Consider the following 17,886-nt stretch of genomic DNA (forward strand, 5'->3'; position numbering starts at 1 on the left):
ATGGGATTGGGGGTAATATACTGGCATGGATTGAAAACTGGTTAACAGACAGGAAACAGAAAGTAAGAATAAAACAGAGAGTAAGAATAAATGGGTCTTTTTTGGGGTGGCAGGCAGTGACTAGTGGGGTACTGCAGGGATCAGTGGGGTACTGCAGGGATCAGTGCTTGGGCCCCAGCTATTCACAATATATATCAACGATTTGGATGAGGGAACCAAACGTAATATTTCCAAGTTTGCCGATGACACAAAACTAGGTGGGATCGTGAGTTGTGAGGAGGATGCAAAGAGGCTTCAAGGTGATTTAGACAAGTTGAGTGAGTGGGCAAATACATGGAAGATGCAGTATAATGTGGATAAATGTGAAGTTATCCACTTCGGAAGGAAAAACAGAAAGGCAGAGTATTATTTAAATGGTGATAGATTGGGGAATGTTGATGTACAAAGGGACCTGGGTGTCCTTGTACACCAGTCACTGAAAGCAAACATGAAGGTGCAGCAAGCAGTTAGGAAGGCAAATGGTATGTTGGCCTTCATTGCAAGAGGATTTGAGTACAGAGCAAGGATATCTTACTGCAGTTATACAGGGTCTTGGTGAGACCACACCTGGAGTATTGTGTGCAGTTTTGGTCTCCTTACCTAAGAAAGGATATACTTGCCATAGAGGGAGTGCAGCGAAGGTTCACCATACTGATTCCTGGGATAGCAGGACTGTCGTATGAGGAGAGATAGGGTCGACTCGACCTGTATTCATTCGAGTTTAGAAGAATGAGAGGGGATCTCATTGAAAAATATAAAATTCTGACAGGGCTCGACAGACTGGATGCAGGGAGGATGTTTCCCCTGGCTGGGGGGTCTAGAACGAGGGGTCACAGTCTCAGGATACGGAGTAGGACATTTAGGACTGAGATGAGGAGAAATTTCTTCACTCAGAGGGTGGTGAACCTGTGGAATTCTCTACCACAGAAGGCTGTGGAGGCCAAGTCACTGAATATATTTAAGAAGGAGCTAGATAGATTTCTAGACACAAAAGGCATCAAGGGGTATGGGGAGAGAGCGGGAATATGGTATTGAGATAGAGGATCAGCCATGATCATATTGAATGGTGGAGCAGGCTCGAAGGGTTGAATGGCCTACTCCTGCTCCTATTTTCTATGTTTCTGTCACAAGAATGTGCCAGGAAATTGTGTCAGGGATTTTGTTCAATATTATTACATATTACGGAGCGGTATTGAGCCAATAGGAACTGTTAGATGAAAAAAGACCCAGGCACATCTAGTTCGCCTTCTATGATACAATGATAATGGAGTTGTTGACCAATCAATCTCTATCAATGAGTCTACAACAGACCCAGACATGAGGTGAGGGAAACCCCCAGTGGGGGAGAGCTTTGGGAACCATAGGTCCAAAGTCACCTGTTCCTCCTGAGCCTGTTACACTTACCGCATGTTGTATCTCAAATTACTCAGATACTGGATCCCTAAATGACATGAAACGTGTCTCAGAACTGAACCAAAAACAGGCAGTTGTGGGCAGCAGGGATCCACACTCAAAGGGGCCCGAGAATTAGGTTTCAGCTCTACTCGAGTCCGTGTCAATGCTGCAAGCCCGGGGAGTGCTGGATTTACCTGCGTGACCAAGGACAATTTTTGGACTCCCTGCATCCATTCTGCTCCTGCACAGGCAGCAGAGGTGAGGTGAAATACCTGGTGTGTTCCTAGCAGGCAGGTGGAGAGGACACTTTATCAGCTTGACCCCTGACCATTCGGCAGCTCCCCAGCCCTGTGTCCCCCACCACAAAGCCCAGTCCCCTTGTTCAGTCAGAATATCCGAGGAGCCTCACACACTGTCGCCATCCCGTGGCCTGTTTCCCATAGCAATTGTTCTCCGTGGATACCACGCATCTCTAATAGGACGACACAGTTAGGCAATGGGGCGTCTCTCATTACACGCCAGAATCTGGGCCTGAGCTGTAACAGCATGGTACAAAGTGCACAGAGCAGGATACACTGAGGATTCACTCATCACTTACCATGTGGGGCGCACTGATAGTTGCCTGGTAACCTACAGAAACAGAAAGGGAGCCACAGTTAGAAGCAAACCTCGATTGATAACAACCACCTGTAGATATAGTGACTGTATATATACCCAGCCACCCTGTGATACAGGACCTGCAGTGTGACTGTATATATACCCAGACAACCTGTGATACAGGACCTGCAGTGTGACTGTATATATACCCAGACACCGTGATACAGGACCTGCAGTGTGACTGTATATATACCCAGCCACTCTGTGATACAGGACCTGCAGTGTGACTGTATATATACCCAGACAACCTGTGATACAGGACCTGCAGTGTGACCGTCTATACACAAAGACACACCCTGTGATACAGGACCTGCAGTGTGACTGTATATAGCCAAAGACACAACCTGTAGTACAGGGCCTACAGTGTGATTATATGTAAACACTCACAAAACTTGAGATACTGGACCTGCGGTGTGACTGTATATACAGAGATATCCTCGATACAGGACCTGCAGTGTTACTGTACAAACACACAGACACACCCTGTGATGTACGACCTGCCGTGTGACTGTATATACACACAAAGACACAACCTGTAGTACAAGAACTGCAGTGTGACTGTATATACACATACAGCCTGTGATACAGGAATTGCAGTGTGACTGTATATTCACACAGACACATCCTGTCATACAGGAACTGCAGCGTGACTGTATATACACACAAACACACCCTGTCATACAGGAACTGCAGTGTGACTGTATATACAGAGAAGCACCCTGTGATACAGGACCTGCAGTGTGACAGTATATACACAGACACATCCTATGATACAGGATCTACAGTGTGACTGAATACACACATACACAAGTGGTGATACAGGAGTTGCAGGGTGACTATATACACACACACAGACACAACCTGTGATACAAGACCTGTAGTGTATCTGTATATACAGACAGACACAACCTGTGCTACAGGACCTGTAGTGTGTCTGTATATACAGACAGGCACCCTGTGTTACAGGACCTGCAGTGAGGCTGTATGTATACATACACACACACACACACACACACACACACACACACATCCCTGTGATACAGAACCCCAGTGTGACTGAATATACACACAGACACACCCTGTGGGAGGACCTGCAGTGTGACTATACATACATACAGACACAATCTGTGATACAGCACCTGCAGTGTGACTGAATATACACTCAGACACACCCTGTGGTACAGGACCTGTATTGTGACTGTGTATATACACAGATGCACCCCGTGATACAAGACCTGCCGTGTACATACACACAGACACAACCTGTAGTGCAGGACCTGCCCGTGTGACTGTAGATACAAATGCAGACAACCTGTGAGGCAGGGCCTGCAATGTGACTGTCTATACACAAAGACATACCCTGTGGTGTATGACCTGCTGTGTGACCATTATACACACAGACATACCCTATGATACAGGACCTGCAGTGAGACTGTATATATACAAACACACACAAACTGTAGTACAGGACCTGCAGTATGCCTGTATAAACACAGACACAACGTGATACAGGACCTGCAGTGTGACTGTATATAGACACAGACACAACCTGTAGTACAGGGCCTACAGTGTGATTGTATATAAACACTCACAAAACTTGAGATACAGGACCTGCAGTGTTACTGTATATACACACACACAGCCTGTGATACAGGAACTGCAGTGTGACTGTATGTACACATGGACACAACCTGTGATACAGGAACTGCAGTGTGACTGTATAGTAACACTCACACAACCTGTGATACAGGACCTTCAGTGTGACTGTATATACACACAGACAAACCCTGTCATACAGGACCTGCAGTGTGACTGTATATACAGACAAACACAACCTGTAATATCGGACATGCAGTGTGACTGTATATACACAAAGACACAAATTGTGATACAGGACCTGCAGTGTGGCTGTATATAGACACAGACACAACCTGTAGTACAGGGCCTACAGTGTGATTGTATATAAACACTCACAAAACTTGAGATACAGGACCTGCAGTGTTACTGTATATACACACACACAGCCTGTGATACAGGAACTGCAGTGTGACTGTATGTACACATGGACACAACCTGTGATACAGGAACTGCAGTGTGACTGTATAGTAACACTCACACAACCTGTGATACAGGACCTTCAGTGTGACTGTATATACACACAGACAAACCCTGTCATACAGGACCTGCAGTGTGACTGTATATACAGACAAACACAACCTGTAATATCGGACATGCAGTGTGACTGTATATACACAAAGACACAAATTGTGATACAGGACCTGCAGTGTGGCTGTATATACACTCAGGCAACCCAGTCATACAGGACCTGCAGTTTGATTGTGTATACACAAAGACACAACCAATAGTACAGGACCTGCAGTGTGACTATTATACATGCTCTCACAACCTGTGATACAGGAACTGCGGTGGGAATGAAGATACAGACACACCCGATGATACAGGATCTGCAGTGTGACTGTACACACACACACAAGCAGTGATACAGGAGTTGCAGGGTGACTATATATACACACAGGCGCAACCTGTAGTACAAGACCTACAGTGTGACTGTACATACACACAGACACAACCTTTAGTACGGGACCTGCAGTGTGAATCTATATATGCACAGACACACCCTGTGATACAAGACCTGCAGTGTGTCTGTATATTCTCTCAGGTACACCCTGTTATACAGGACCTGCAGTGTGACTATATATACACACAGACACTTCAGTGTGACTGTGTATACACATAGATATAACCTGTGATACAGGACATGCAGTGTGACTGTATATACATACAGACACACCCTGAGATACAGAACCTGCATGTGATTGTATATATACACACACAACCTGTTATACAGGACCTGAAGTGTGACTGTATATGCACACAGACACACCCTGTTGTACAGGACGTCAATGCCCATCTGAAACATCAATTTAAACCCATCGGATAAAATGCCTCCATTGGTGAGCAGAGGCACAACTTGCTCTGTGTGGTTTTAGTATAACGGCGGTGACAGAAACCTGGCTCAGGCTGGAGCAGGACTGCAAGCCATCCTTGGTTACAAAATACTCAGGTAGGGATTGAGCATGAAAAAGAGGATGAGGAGTGGGAGTGTCAATCATAGATAGTATAACAGCACTAGAACACAGGGATGGTACAGGTGGTGGAGCAAGAGCTGAACCAGTTAGGTTAGCATTAATGGGTAAGGAAGTGTGGCTTACCGGGAGTGTATCGTAGCCAGTCGGGGAGGCTGACCCTTGGTGGGGTTACCCGTCTGGGTGTTCAGTGCCCCGGTACCTCACCCTCAACAGTGAGTCTCTGCCCGGGGAGGGGTCACCAGTGAGCACAGTCCTGTTCACCCAACATCCAGGCACACACACGGGTCCAGCGGCCCCCAGCTCTCACCACCCATCAGTCTCAGGGGCAACCCCCAGCCCAAATCCTGCCCTGGCACAGATCAGACACCCAATTAAAGGGCACAGACTGATCCCAGGACCGAATGTCCCTTCGAGCTCAGTTACAACGGAGCAACTCACAATCAGATTTTATCGGGGGGGAGGGGGGGTGGGGGGAAGAGGGTGAACCACTCGCCCACAGACTGTGGGGGGTCACTCACCTATAGACTGTGGGGGGGGGTCACTCACGTATAGACTGTGGGGGGGGGGTCACTCACGTATAGACTGTGGGGGGGGGGGTCACTCACGTATAGACTGTGGGGGGGGTCACTCACCTATAGACTGTGGGGGGGTCACTCACCTATAGACTGTGGGGGGGTCACTCACCTATAGACTGTGGGGGGGTCACTCACCTATAGACTGTGGGGGGGGTCACTCACCTATAGACTGTGGGGGGGTCACTCACCTATAGACTGTGGGGGGGTCACTCACCTATAGACTGTGGGGGGGGTCACTCACCTTTCGACTGTGGGGGGGGTCACTCACCTATAGACTGTGGGGGGGTCACTCACCTATAGACTGTGGGGGGGGTCACTCACCTATAGACTGTGGGGGGGGTCACTCACCTATAGACTGTGGGGGGGGGTCACTCACCTACAGACTGTGGGGGGGGGGTCACTCAACTATAGACTGTGGGGGGGTCACTCACCTATAGACTGTGGGGGGGTCACTCACCTATAGACTGTGGGGGGGTCACTCAACTATAGACTGTGGGGGGGGGTCACTCACCTATAGACTGTGGGGGGGTCACTCACCTATAGACTGTGGGGGGGGTCACTCACCTATAGACTGTGGGGGGGTCACTCACCTTTAGACTGTGGGGGGGGTCACTCACCTATAGACTGTGGGGGGGGTCACTCACCTATAGACTGTGGGGGGGTCACTCACCAAAAGACTGGGGGGGGGTCACTCACCTATAGACTGTGGGGGGGGTCACTCACCAAAAGACTGTGGGGGGGGTCACTCACCTATAGACTGTGGGGGGGGTCACTCACCAAAAGACTGGGGGGGGTCACTCACCTATAGACTGTGGGGGGGGTCACTCACCAAAAGACTGGGGGGGGTCACTCACCAAAAGACTGGGGGGGGGTCACTCACCAAAAGACTGGGGGGGGGGTCACTCACCTATAGACTGTGGGGGGGTCACTCACCTATAGACTGTGGGGGGGGGTCACTCACCTATAGACTGTGGGGGGGGTCACTCACCTATAGACTGTGGGGGGGGGTCACTCACCTACAGACTGTGGGGGGGGGTCACTCAACTATAGACAGTGGGGGGGTCACTCACCTATAGACTGTGGGGGGGTCACTCACCTATAGACTGTGGGGGGGGTCACTCAACTATAGACTGTGGGGGGGGTCACTCACCTATAGACTGTGGGGGGGTCACTCACCTATAGACTGTGGGGGGGTCACTCACCTATAGACTGTGGGGGGGGTCACTCACCTATAGACTGTGGGGGGGGGGTCACTCACCTATAGACTGTGGGGGGGGGGTCACTCACCTATAGACTGTGGGGGGGGTCACTCACCTATGGACTGTGGGGGGGGTCACTCACCTTTAGACTGTGGGGGGGGTCACTCACCTATAGACTGTGGGGGGGTCACTCACCTTTAGACTGTGGGGGGGGTCACTCACCTATAGACTGTGGGGGGGGTCACTCACCAAAAGACTGGGGGGGGGTCACTCACCTATAGACTGTGGGGGGGGTCACTCACCAAAAGACTGGGGGGGGGTCACTCACCTATAGACTGGGGGGGGGTCACTCACCTATAGACTGTGGGGGGGGTCACTCACCAAAAGACTGGGGGGGGGTCACTCACCTATAGACTGTGGGGGGGTCACTCACCAAAAGACTGGGGGGGGTCACTCACCAAAAGACTGGGGGGGGGTCACTCACCTATAGACTGTGGGGGGGGGTCACTCACCAAAAGACTGGGGGGGGTCACTCACCAAAAGACTGGGGGGGGGTCACTCACCAAAAGACTGGGGGGGGGTCACTCACCTATAGACTGTGGGGGGGGGTCACTCACCAAAAGACTGGGGGGGATCACTCACCAAAAGACTGTGGGGGGGGTCACTCACCAAAAGACTGGGGGGGGGTCACTCACCAAAAGACTGGGGGGGGTCACTCACCAAAAGACTGGGGGGGGTCACTCACCAAAAGACTGGGGGGGGGGGTCACTCACCTATAGACTGTGGGGGGGTCACTCACCTATAGACTGTGGGGGGGTCACTCACCTATAGACTGTGGGGGGGTCACTCACCTAAAGACTGTGGGGGGGGGTCACTCACCAAAAGACTGGGGGGGGGGTCACTCACCTATAGACTGTGGGGGGGTCACTCACCTATAGACTGGGGGGGGGGGGGGGTCACTCACCTATAGACTGTGGGGGGGGGTCTCTCACGTATAGACTGTGGGGGGGGTCACTCACCTTTAGACTGTGGGGGGGGTCACTCACCTTTAGACTGTGGGGGGGTCACTCACCTTTAGACTGTGGGGGGGTCACTCACCAAAAGACTGGGGGGGGTCACTCACCTATAGACTGTGGGGGGGTCACTCACCAAAAGACTGGGGGGGGTCACTCACCTATAGACTGTGGGGGGGTCACTCACCTATAGACTGTGGGGGGGTCACTCACCTATAGACTGGGGGGGTCACTCACCTATAGACTGTGGGGGGGGTCTCTCACCTATAGACTGTGGGGGGGGTCACTCACCTTTAGACTGTGGGGGGTCACTCACCTATAGACTGTGGGGGGGTCACTCACCTTTAGACTGTGGGGGGGGTCACTCACCTATAGACAGTGGGGGGGTCACTCACCTATAGACTGTGGGGGGGGTCACTCACCTATAGACTGTGGGGGGGTCACTCACCTTTAGACTGTGGGGGGGGTCACTCACCTATAGACAGTGGGGGGGTCACTCACCTATAGACTGTGGGGGGGGTCACTCACCTATAGACTGTGGGGGGGTCACTCACCTTTAGACTGTGGGGGGGGTCACTCACCTATAGACAGTGGGGGGGTCACTCACCTATAGACTGTGGGGGGGGGGTCACTCACCTATAGACAGTGGGGGGGTCACTCACCTATAGACTGGGGGGGGTCACTCACCTATCGACTGTGGGGGGGGTCACTCACCTATAGACTGTGGGGGGGTCACTCACCTATCGACTGTGGGGGGGTCACTCACCTATAGACTGTGGGGGGGGTCACTCACCTATAGACTGTGGGGGGGGTCACTCACCTATCGACTGTGGGGGGGTCACTCACCTATAGACTGTGGGGGGGGGTCACTCACCTATAGACTGTGGGGGGGTCACTCACCTTTAGACTGTGGGGGGGGGGGTCACTCACCTATAGACTGTGGGGGGGTCACTCACCTATAGACTGTGGGGGGTCACTCACCAAAAGACTGGGGGGGGGTCACTCACCAAAAGACTGTGGGGGGGGTCACTCACCTATAGACTGTGGGGGGTCACTCACCTATAGACTGTGGGGGGGTCACTCACCTAGAGACTGTGGGGGGGGGTCACTCACGTATAGACTGGGGGGGTCACTCACGTATAGACTGTGGGGGGGTCACTCACCTATAGACTGTGGGGGGGGTCACTCACCTATAGACTGGGGGGGGGGTCTCTCACGTATAGACTGTGGGGGGGGGTCACTCACCTATAGACTGTGGGGGGGGGTCACTCACCTATAGACTGGGGGGGGGGTCTCTCACGTATAGACTGTGGGGGGGGTCACTCACCTTTAGACTGTGGGGGGGTCACTCACCTATAGACTGTGGGGGGGTCACTCACCTATAGACTGTGGGGGGGTCACTCACCTTTAGACTGTGGGGGGGGTCACTCAGCTATAGACTGTGGGGGGGTCACTCACCAAAAGACTGGGGGGGGTCACTCACCAAAAGACTGGGGGGGGTCACTCACCTATAGACTGTGGGGGGGTCACTCACCAAAAGACTGGGGGGGGGTCACTCACCAAAAGACTGGGGGGGGTCACTCACCTATAGACTGTGGGGGGGTCACTCACCAAAAGACTGGGGGGGGTCACTCACCAAAAGACTGGGGGGGGTCACTCACCTATAGACTGTGGGGGGGTCACTCACCAAAAGACTGGGGGGGGTCACTCACCAAAAGACTGGGGGGGGTCACTCACCTATAGACTGTGGGGGGGTCACTCACCAAAAGACTGGGGGGGGGTCACTCACCAAAAGACTGTGGGGGGTCACTCACCTATAGACTGTGGGGGGGGTCTCTCACCTATAGACTGTGGGGGGGGTCACTCACCTTTAGACTGTGGGGGGGGTCACTCACCTATAGACTGTGGGGGGGTCACTCACCTTTAGACTGTGGGGGGGGTCACTCACCTTTAGACTGTGGGGGGGGGTCACTCACCTATAGACAATGGGGGGGTCACTCACCTATAGACTGTGGGGGGGGGGTCACTCACCTATAGACAGTGGGGGGGTCACTCACCTATAGACTGGGGGGAGTCACTCACCTATCGACTGTTGGGGGGTCACTCACCTATAGACTGTGAGGGGGTCACTCACCTATAGACTGTGGGGGGGTCACTCACCTATAGACTGTGGGGGGGTCACTCACCTATCGACTGTGGGGGGGTCACTCACCTATCGACTGTGGGGGGGTCACTCACCTATAGACTGTGGGGGGGTCACTCACCTATAGACTGTGGGGGGGTCACTCACCTATAGACTGTGGGGGGGTCACTCACCTATAGACTGTGGGGGGGGTCACTCACCTATAGACTGTGGGGGGGGTCACTCACCTATAGACTGTGGGGGGGTCACTCACCTTTAGACTGTGGGGGGGTCACTCACCTATAGACTGTGGGGGGGTCACTCACCTATAGACTGTGGGGGGGTCACTCACCTTTAGACTGTGGGGGGGTCACTCACCTATAGACTGTGGGGGGGTCACTCACCTTTAGACTGTGGGGGGGTCACTCACCTATAGACTGTGGGGGGGTCACTCACCTATAGACTGTGGGGGGGTCACTCACCTATAGACTGTGGGGGGGGGTCACTCACCTATAGACTGTGGGGGGGTCACTCACCTATAGACTGTGGGGGGGGGTCACTCAAGTATAGACAGTAGGGGGGGTCACTCACCTATAGACTGTGGGGGGGGGTCACTCACCTATAGACTGTGGGGGGGTCACTCACCTATAGACTGTGGGGGGTCACTCACGTATAGACTGGGGGGGTCACTCACGTATAGACTGTGGGGGGGGGGTCACTCACCTATCGACTGTGGGGGGGTCGCTCACCTATAGACTGTGGGGGGGTCACTCACCTATAGACTGTGGGGGGTCACTCACCTATAGACTGTGGGGGGGTCACTCACCTATAGACTGGGGGGGGGTCACTCACCTATAGACTGTGGGGGGTCACTCACCTATAGGCTGTGGGGGGGTCACTCACCTATAGACTGTGGGGGGGTCACTCACCTATAGACTGTGGGGGGTCACTCACCTATAGACTGTGGGGGGGTCACTCACCTATAGACTGGGGGGGGGTCACTCACCTATAGACTGTGGGGGGGTCACTCACCTATAGACTGGGGGGGGGTCACTCACCTATAGACTGTGGGGTGGTCACTCACCTATAGACTGTGGGGGGGTCACTCACCTATAGACTGTGGGGGGGTCACTCACCTATAGACTGTGGGGGGGTCACTCACCTATAGACTGTGGGGGGGTCACTCACCTATAGACTGTGGGGGGTCACTCACCTATAGACTGTGGGGGGGGTCACTCACCTATAGACTGTGGGGGGTCACTCACCTATAGACTGTGGGGGGTCACTCACCTATAGACTGTGGGGGGTCACTCACCTATAGACTGTGGGGGGTCACTCACCTATAGGCTGTTGGGGGTCACTCACCTATAGACTGTGGGGGGGTCACTCACCTATAGACTGGGGGGGGTCACTCACCTATAGACTGTGGGGGGGTCACTCACCTATAGACTGTGGGGGGGTCACACACCTATAGACTGTGGGGGGGTCACTCACCTATAGACTGTGGGGGGGTCACTCACCTATAGACTGTGGGGGGGTCACTCACCTATAGACTGTGGGGGGGGTCACTCACCTATAGACTGTGGGGGGGTCACTCACCTATAGACTGTGGGGGGGTCACTCACCTATAGACTGTGGGGGGGGTCACTCACCTATAGACTGTGGGGGGGGTCACTCACGTATCGACTGTGGGGGGGGTCACTCACCTATAGACTGTGGGGGGGGTCACCCACCTATAGACTGTGGGGGGGGTCACTCACCTATAGACTGTGGGGGGGGTCACTCACCTATAGACTGTGGGGGGGTCACTCACCTATAGACTGTGGGGGGTCACTCACGTATAGACTGGGGGGGGGTCACTCACCTATAGACTGTGGGGGGTCACTCACGTATAGACCGGGGGGGGGTCACTCACCTATAGACTGGGGGGGGTCACTCACCTATAGGCTGTGGGGGGGGGGGGTCACTCACCTATAGACTGTGGGGGGGGGGGTCACTCACCTATAGGCTGTGGGGGGGGGGTCACTCACCTATAGACTGTGGGGGGTCACTCACGTATAGACTGTGGGGGGGTCACTCACCTATAGACTGTGGGGGGGGGTCACTCACCTATAGACTGTGGGGGGGTCACTCACCTATCGACTGTGGGGGGGTCACTCACCTATAGACTGTGGGGGGGTCACTCACCTATCGACTGTGGGGGGGTCACTCACCTATAGACTGTGGGGGGGTCACTCACGTATAGACTGTGGGGGGGTCACTCACGTATAGACTGTGGGGGGGGTCACTCACCTATAGACTGTGGGGGGGGGGTCACTCACCTATAGACTGTGGGGGGGGGTCACTCACCTATCGACTGTGGGGGGGGTCACTCACCTATCGACTGTGGGGGGGGTCACTCACCTATAGACTGGGGGGGGGGTCACTCACCTATAGACTGGGGGGGTCACTCACCTATAGACTGTGGGGGGGTCACTCACCTATAGACTGTGGGGGGGTCACTCACCTATCGACTGTGGGGGGGTCACTCACCTATAGACTGTGGGGGGGTCACTCACCTATAGACTGTGGGGGGGGTCACTCACCTATAGACTGTGGGGGGTCACTCACGTATAGACTGTGGGGGGGGGGGTCACTCACCTATAGACTGTGGGGGGGGTCACTCACCTATAGACTGTGGGGGGGTCACTCACCTATAGACTGTGGGGGGTCACTCACGTATAGACTGGGGGGGGTCACTCACCTATAGACTGTGGGGGGTCACTCACGTATAGACCGGGGGGGGTCACTCACCTATAGACTGGGGGGGGTCACTCACCTATAGGCTGTGGGGGGGGGGGTCACTCACCTATAGACTGTGGGGGGTCACTCACCTATAGACTGTGGGGGGGGGGGTCACTCACCTATAGGCTGTGGGGGGGGGGTCACTCACCTATAGACTGTGGGGGGGTCACTCACGTATAGACTGTGGGGGGGTCACTCACCTATAGACTGTGGGGGGGGGTCACTCACCTATAGACTGTGGGGGGGTCACTCACCTATCGACTGTGGGGGGGTCACTCACCTATAGACTGTGGGGGGGTCACTCACCTATCGACTGTGGGGGGGTCACTCACCTATAGACTGTGGGGGGGTCACTCACGTATAGACTGTGGGGGGGTCACTCACGTATAGACTGTGGGGGGGGTCACTCACCTATAGACTGTGGGGGGGGGGGTCACTCACCTATAGACTGTGGGGGGGGGTCACTCACCTATCGACTGTGGGGGGGGTCACTCACCTATCGACTGTGGGGGGGGTCACTCACCTATAGACTGGGGGGGTCACTCACCTATAGACTGTGGGGGGGTCACTCACCTATAGACTGTGGGGGGGTCACTCACCTATCGACTGTGGGGGGGTCACTCACCTATAGACTGTGGGGGGGTCACTCACCTATAGACTGTGGGGGGGGTCACTCACCTATAGACTGTGGGGGGTCACTCACGTATAGACTGTGGGGGGGGGGGTCACTCACCTATAGACTGTGGGGGGGGTCACTCACCTATAGACTGTGGGGGGGTCACTCACCTATCGACTGTGGGGGGGTCACTCACCTATAGACTGTGGGGGGGGTCACTCACCTATAGACTGTGGGGGGGTCACTCACCTATAGACTGTGGGGGGGTCACTCACCTATAGACTGTGGGGGGTCACTCACCTATAGACTGTGGGGGGGTCACTCATGTATAGACTGTGGGGGGGTCACTCACCTATAGACTGTGGGGGGGTCACTCATGTATAGACTGTGGGGGGGGTCACTCACCTATAGACTGTGGGGGGGGTCACTCACCTATAGACTGTGGAGGGGTCACTCACCTATAGACTGTGGGGGGGGGTCACCTATAGACTGTGGGGGGGGGTCACTCACCTATAGACTGTGGGGGGGGTCACTCACCTATAGACTGTGGGGGGGGTCACTCACCTATAGACTGTGGAGGGGTCACTCACCTATAGACTGTGGGGGGGTCACTCACCTATAGACTGTGGGGGGGTCACTCACCTTTCGACTGTGGGGGGGGTCACTCACCTATAGACTGTGGGGGGGGGTCACTCACCAATAGACTGTGGGGGGGGTCACTCACCTATAGACTGTGGGGGGGGGTCACTCACCTATAGACTGTGGGGGGGGGGTCACTCACCTATAGACTGTGGGGGGGGGTCACTCACCTATAGACTGTGGGGGGGGGTCACTCACCTATGGACTGTGGGGGGGGGGGTCACTCACCTATAGACTGTGGGGGGGGGGGTCACTCACCTATAGACTGTGGGGCATCCATGAATGGAGTACTTTTGCAGTACAGAGCCCGGTCTGTTGCCATCAGAGCCTCAAACACTCGCTCGGAATGAATCACACCGTTATCTACAGAGGTAAAAAAAAATTATGCTTTTAATGGAGGTTCAATGTGGGTCGCTGCAAGGTCAGAGGTGAGGGGTCAGCTGGGGTCTGCAGTGAAAGCACTCTTCTACCACTGCTCCCCTCACTGTGCCCTCAGCCCCAGGTACTTCCCACAGGACTGGGATTCTACCTGCACTCACAGGCCTCCTGCTGCTGCAGGGTAAACGGCCTGTTATACCCCAACCGGATCGAGTCGGACCCTGATCCCACACAACTCATCAATTTGCCTGCACACTCTGTCGCTGTGACACAAACCTCCAGAGGCCACATACTGCTTGGATCAGAGGAGTCTCAATGGGGTAGAGGAACAAAGGCATCTGGGGATACAGATACACAAATCACAAAATCCAATGATGCAGGTTAATAAGGCCATAAAAAAGACAAACCAAGCACTAGAGTTCATTTCTAAAGGGATAAAATTGAATAGCAGAGAAGTTATGGATTTTAGCAAAGCTTTTGACAAGGTCCCACATGGCAGACTGGTCAAAAAAGTACAAGCCCATGGGATCCAAGGGAATGCGGCAAGTTGGATCCAAAATTGGCTCAGTGGCAGGAAGCAAAGGGTAATGGTTGACGGGTGTTTTTGTGACTGGAAGGATGTTTCCAGTGGGGTTCCACAGGGCTCAGTACCAGGTCCCTCGCTTTTTGTGGTGTATATTAATGATTTGGACTTAAATGTAGGGGGCATGATTAAGAAGTTTGCAGATGATACAAAAATTGGCCGTGTGGTTGATAGTGAGGAGGAAAGCTGTAGACTGCAGGAAGATATCAATGGACTGGTCAGGTGGGCAGAAAAGTGGCAAATGGAATTCAATCCAGAGAAGTGTGAGGTAATGCATTTGGGGAGAGCAAACAAGGCAAGAGAATACACAATAAACAAGAGGATACTGAGAGGTGTAGAGGAAGTGAGGGACGTTGGAGTGCATGTGGGTACGGTAGCATAGTGGTTATGTTACTGGACTAGTAATCCAGAGGCCTGGACTAAAATCCAGAGTCATGAGTTCAAATCCCGCCACGGCAGCTGGCGAATTTAAATTCAATTAATTAATTAAATTCAATTAATTAAATAAAAATCTGGAATTAAAATACTAGTATCAGTAATGATGGCCATGAAACTACCGGATTGTCGTAAAAACCCATCTGGTTCACTAATGTCCTTTAGGGAAGGAAATCTGCCGTCCTTACCCGGTCTGGCCAAAATGTGATTCCAGACCCACAGCAATGTGGTTGATTCTTAATTGCCCTCTGAAATGGCCGAGCAAGCCATTCAGTTGTAAAATCTCGCTACGAAAAGTCAGAATAAGAATAAAACCGGACGGACCACCCGGCATCGGACCACTAGGCACCGGACACGACAACGGCAAAAAAACACCAAGCCCAGTCGACCCTCCTTACTAACATCTGGGGACTTGTGCCAAAATTGGGAGAGCTGTCCCACTAACAAGTCAAGCAACAGCCTGACATAGCCATACTCACAGAATCATACCTTTCAGCCAACGTCCCAGACTCTTCCATCACCATCCCTGGGTATGTCCTGTCCCACCGGCAGGACGGACCCACCAGAGGTGGCGGTACAGTGATATGCAGTCAGGAGAGAGTGGCCCTGGGAGTCCTCAACATTGACTCTGGACCCCATGAAATCTCATGGCATCAGGTCAAACATGGGCAAGGAAACCTCCTACCGTCCTCCCTCAGCTGATGAATCAGTCCTCCTCCATGTTGAGCACCACTTGGAGGAAGCACTGAGGGTAGCAAGGGCACAAAATGTACTCTGGGTGGGGGACTTCAATGTCCATCACCAAGAGTGGCTCGGTAGCACCACTACTGGCCGAGTCCTGAAGGACATAGCTGCTAGACTGGGCCTGCGGCAGGTGGTGAGCGAACCAACACGAGGGAAAAACTTATTTGACCTCGTCCTCACCAATCTACCTGTCGCAGATGCATCTGTCCATGACAGTATTGGTAGGAGTGACCACCGCACAGTCCTTGTGGAGATGAAGTCCCGTCTTCGCACTGAGGACACCATCCAACGTGTTGTGTGGCACTACCACCGTGCTAAATGGGATAGATTCAGAACAGATCATGCAGCACAAAACTGGGCATCCATGAGGCGCTGTGGGCCATCAGCAGCAGCAGAATTGTATTCCAGCACAATCTGTAACCTCATGGCCCGGCATATTCCTCACTCTACCATTACCAACAAGCCAGGGGATCAACCCTGGTTCAATGAGGAGTGTAGAAGAGCATGCCAGGAGCAGCACCAGGCGTACCTAAAAATGAGGTACCAACCTGGTGAAGCTACAACTCAGGACTACATGTATGCTAAACAGCGGAAGCAACATGCTATAGACAGAGCTAAGCGATTCCACAACCAACGGATCAGATCAAAGCTCTGCAGTCCTGCCACATCCAGTCGTGAATGGTGGTGGACAATTAAACAACTAACGGGAGGAGGAGGCTCTGCAAACATCCCCATTCTCAATGATGGCGGAGTCCAGCACGTGAGTGCAAAAGACAAAGCTGAAGCGTTTGCAACCATCTTCAGCCAGAAGTGCCGAGTGGATGATCCATCTCAGCCTCCTCCCGATATCCCCACCATCACAGAAGCCAGTCTTCGGCCAATTCGATTCACTCCACGTGATATCAAGAAACGGCTGAGTGCACTGGATACAGCAAAGGCTATGGGCCCCGACAACATCCCAGCTGTAGTGCTGAAGACTTGTGCTCCAGAACTAGCTGCACCTCTAGCCAAGCTGTTTCAGTACAGCTACAACACTGGCATCTACCCGACAATGTGGAAAATTGCCCAGGTATGTCCTGTCCACAAAAAGCAGGACAAATCCAATCCGGCCAATTACCGCACCATCAGTCTACTCTCAATCATCAGCAAAGTGATGGAAGGTGTTGTCGACAGTGCTATCAAGCGGCACTTACTCACCAATAACCTGCTCACCGATGCTCAATTTGGGTTCCGCCAGGACCACTCGGCTCCAGACCTCATTACAGCCTTGGTCCAAACATGGACAAAAGAGCTGAATTCCAGAGGTGAGGTGAGAGTGACTGCCCTTGACATCAAGGCAGCATTTGACCGAGTGTGGCACCAAGGAGCCCTAGTAAAATTGAAGTCAATGGGAATCAGGGGGAAAACTCTCCAGTGGCTGGAGTCATACCTAGCACAAAGGAAGATGGTAGTGGTTGTTGGAGGCCAATCATCTCAGCCCCAGGACATTGCTGCAGGAGTTCCTCAGGGCAGTGTCCTAGGTCCAACCATCTTCAGCTGCTTCATCAATGACCTTCCCTCCATCATAAGGTCAGAAATGGGGATGTTCGCTGATGAC

The 17,886-nt window shown here is 53.3% G+C and overlaps 1 protein-coding gene across 3 annotated transcripts in view; it reads right to left on the reverse strand.

Moving 5' to 3' along the window:
- The window catches only part of pcmtl (l-isoaspartyl protein carboxyl methyltransferase, like), a 66,114-nt gene that overhangs the window by 17,320 nt on the left and 30,908 nt on the right, over positions 1 to 17,886 (reverse strand). For 2 of the 3 annotated variants that reach the window (XM_067991154.1, XM_067991153.1), the window contains exons 3-4: positions 14,408 to 14,512; positions 2,033 to 2,064 (exon numbers count right to left, since the gene is read on the reverse strand). In XM_067991154.1, coding sequence (XP_067847255.1) covers positions 2,033 to 2,064; positions 14,408 to 14,512 — 137 coding nt within the window. The remainder of the gene's footprint in view (positions 1 to 2,032; positions 2,065 to 14,407; positions 14,513 to 17,886) is intronic. The other variant, XM_067991155.1, reaches the window with a different exon arrangement.

Source organism: Heptranchias perlo, chromosome 10, assembly GCF_035084215.1.
Source record: "Heptranchias perlo isolate sHepPer1 chromosome 10, sHepPer1.hap1, whole genome shotgun sequence".
Taxonomy (NCBI): Eukaryota; Metazoa; Chordata; class Chondrichthyes; order Hexanchiformes; family Hexanchidae; genus Heptranchias; species Heptranchias perlo.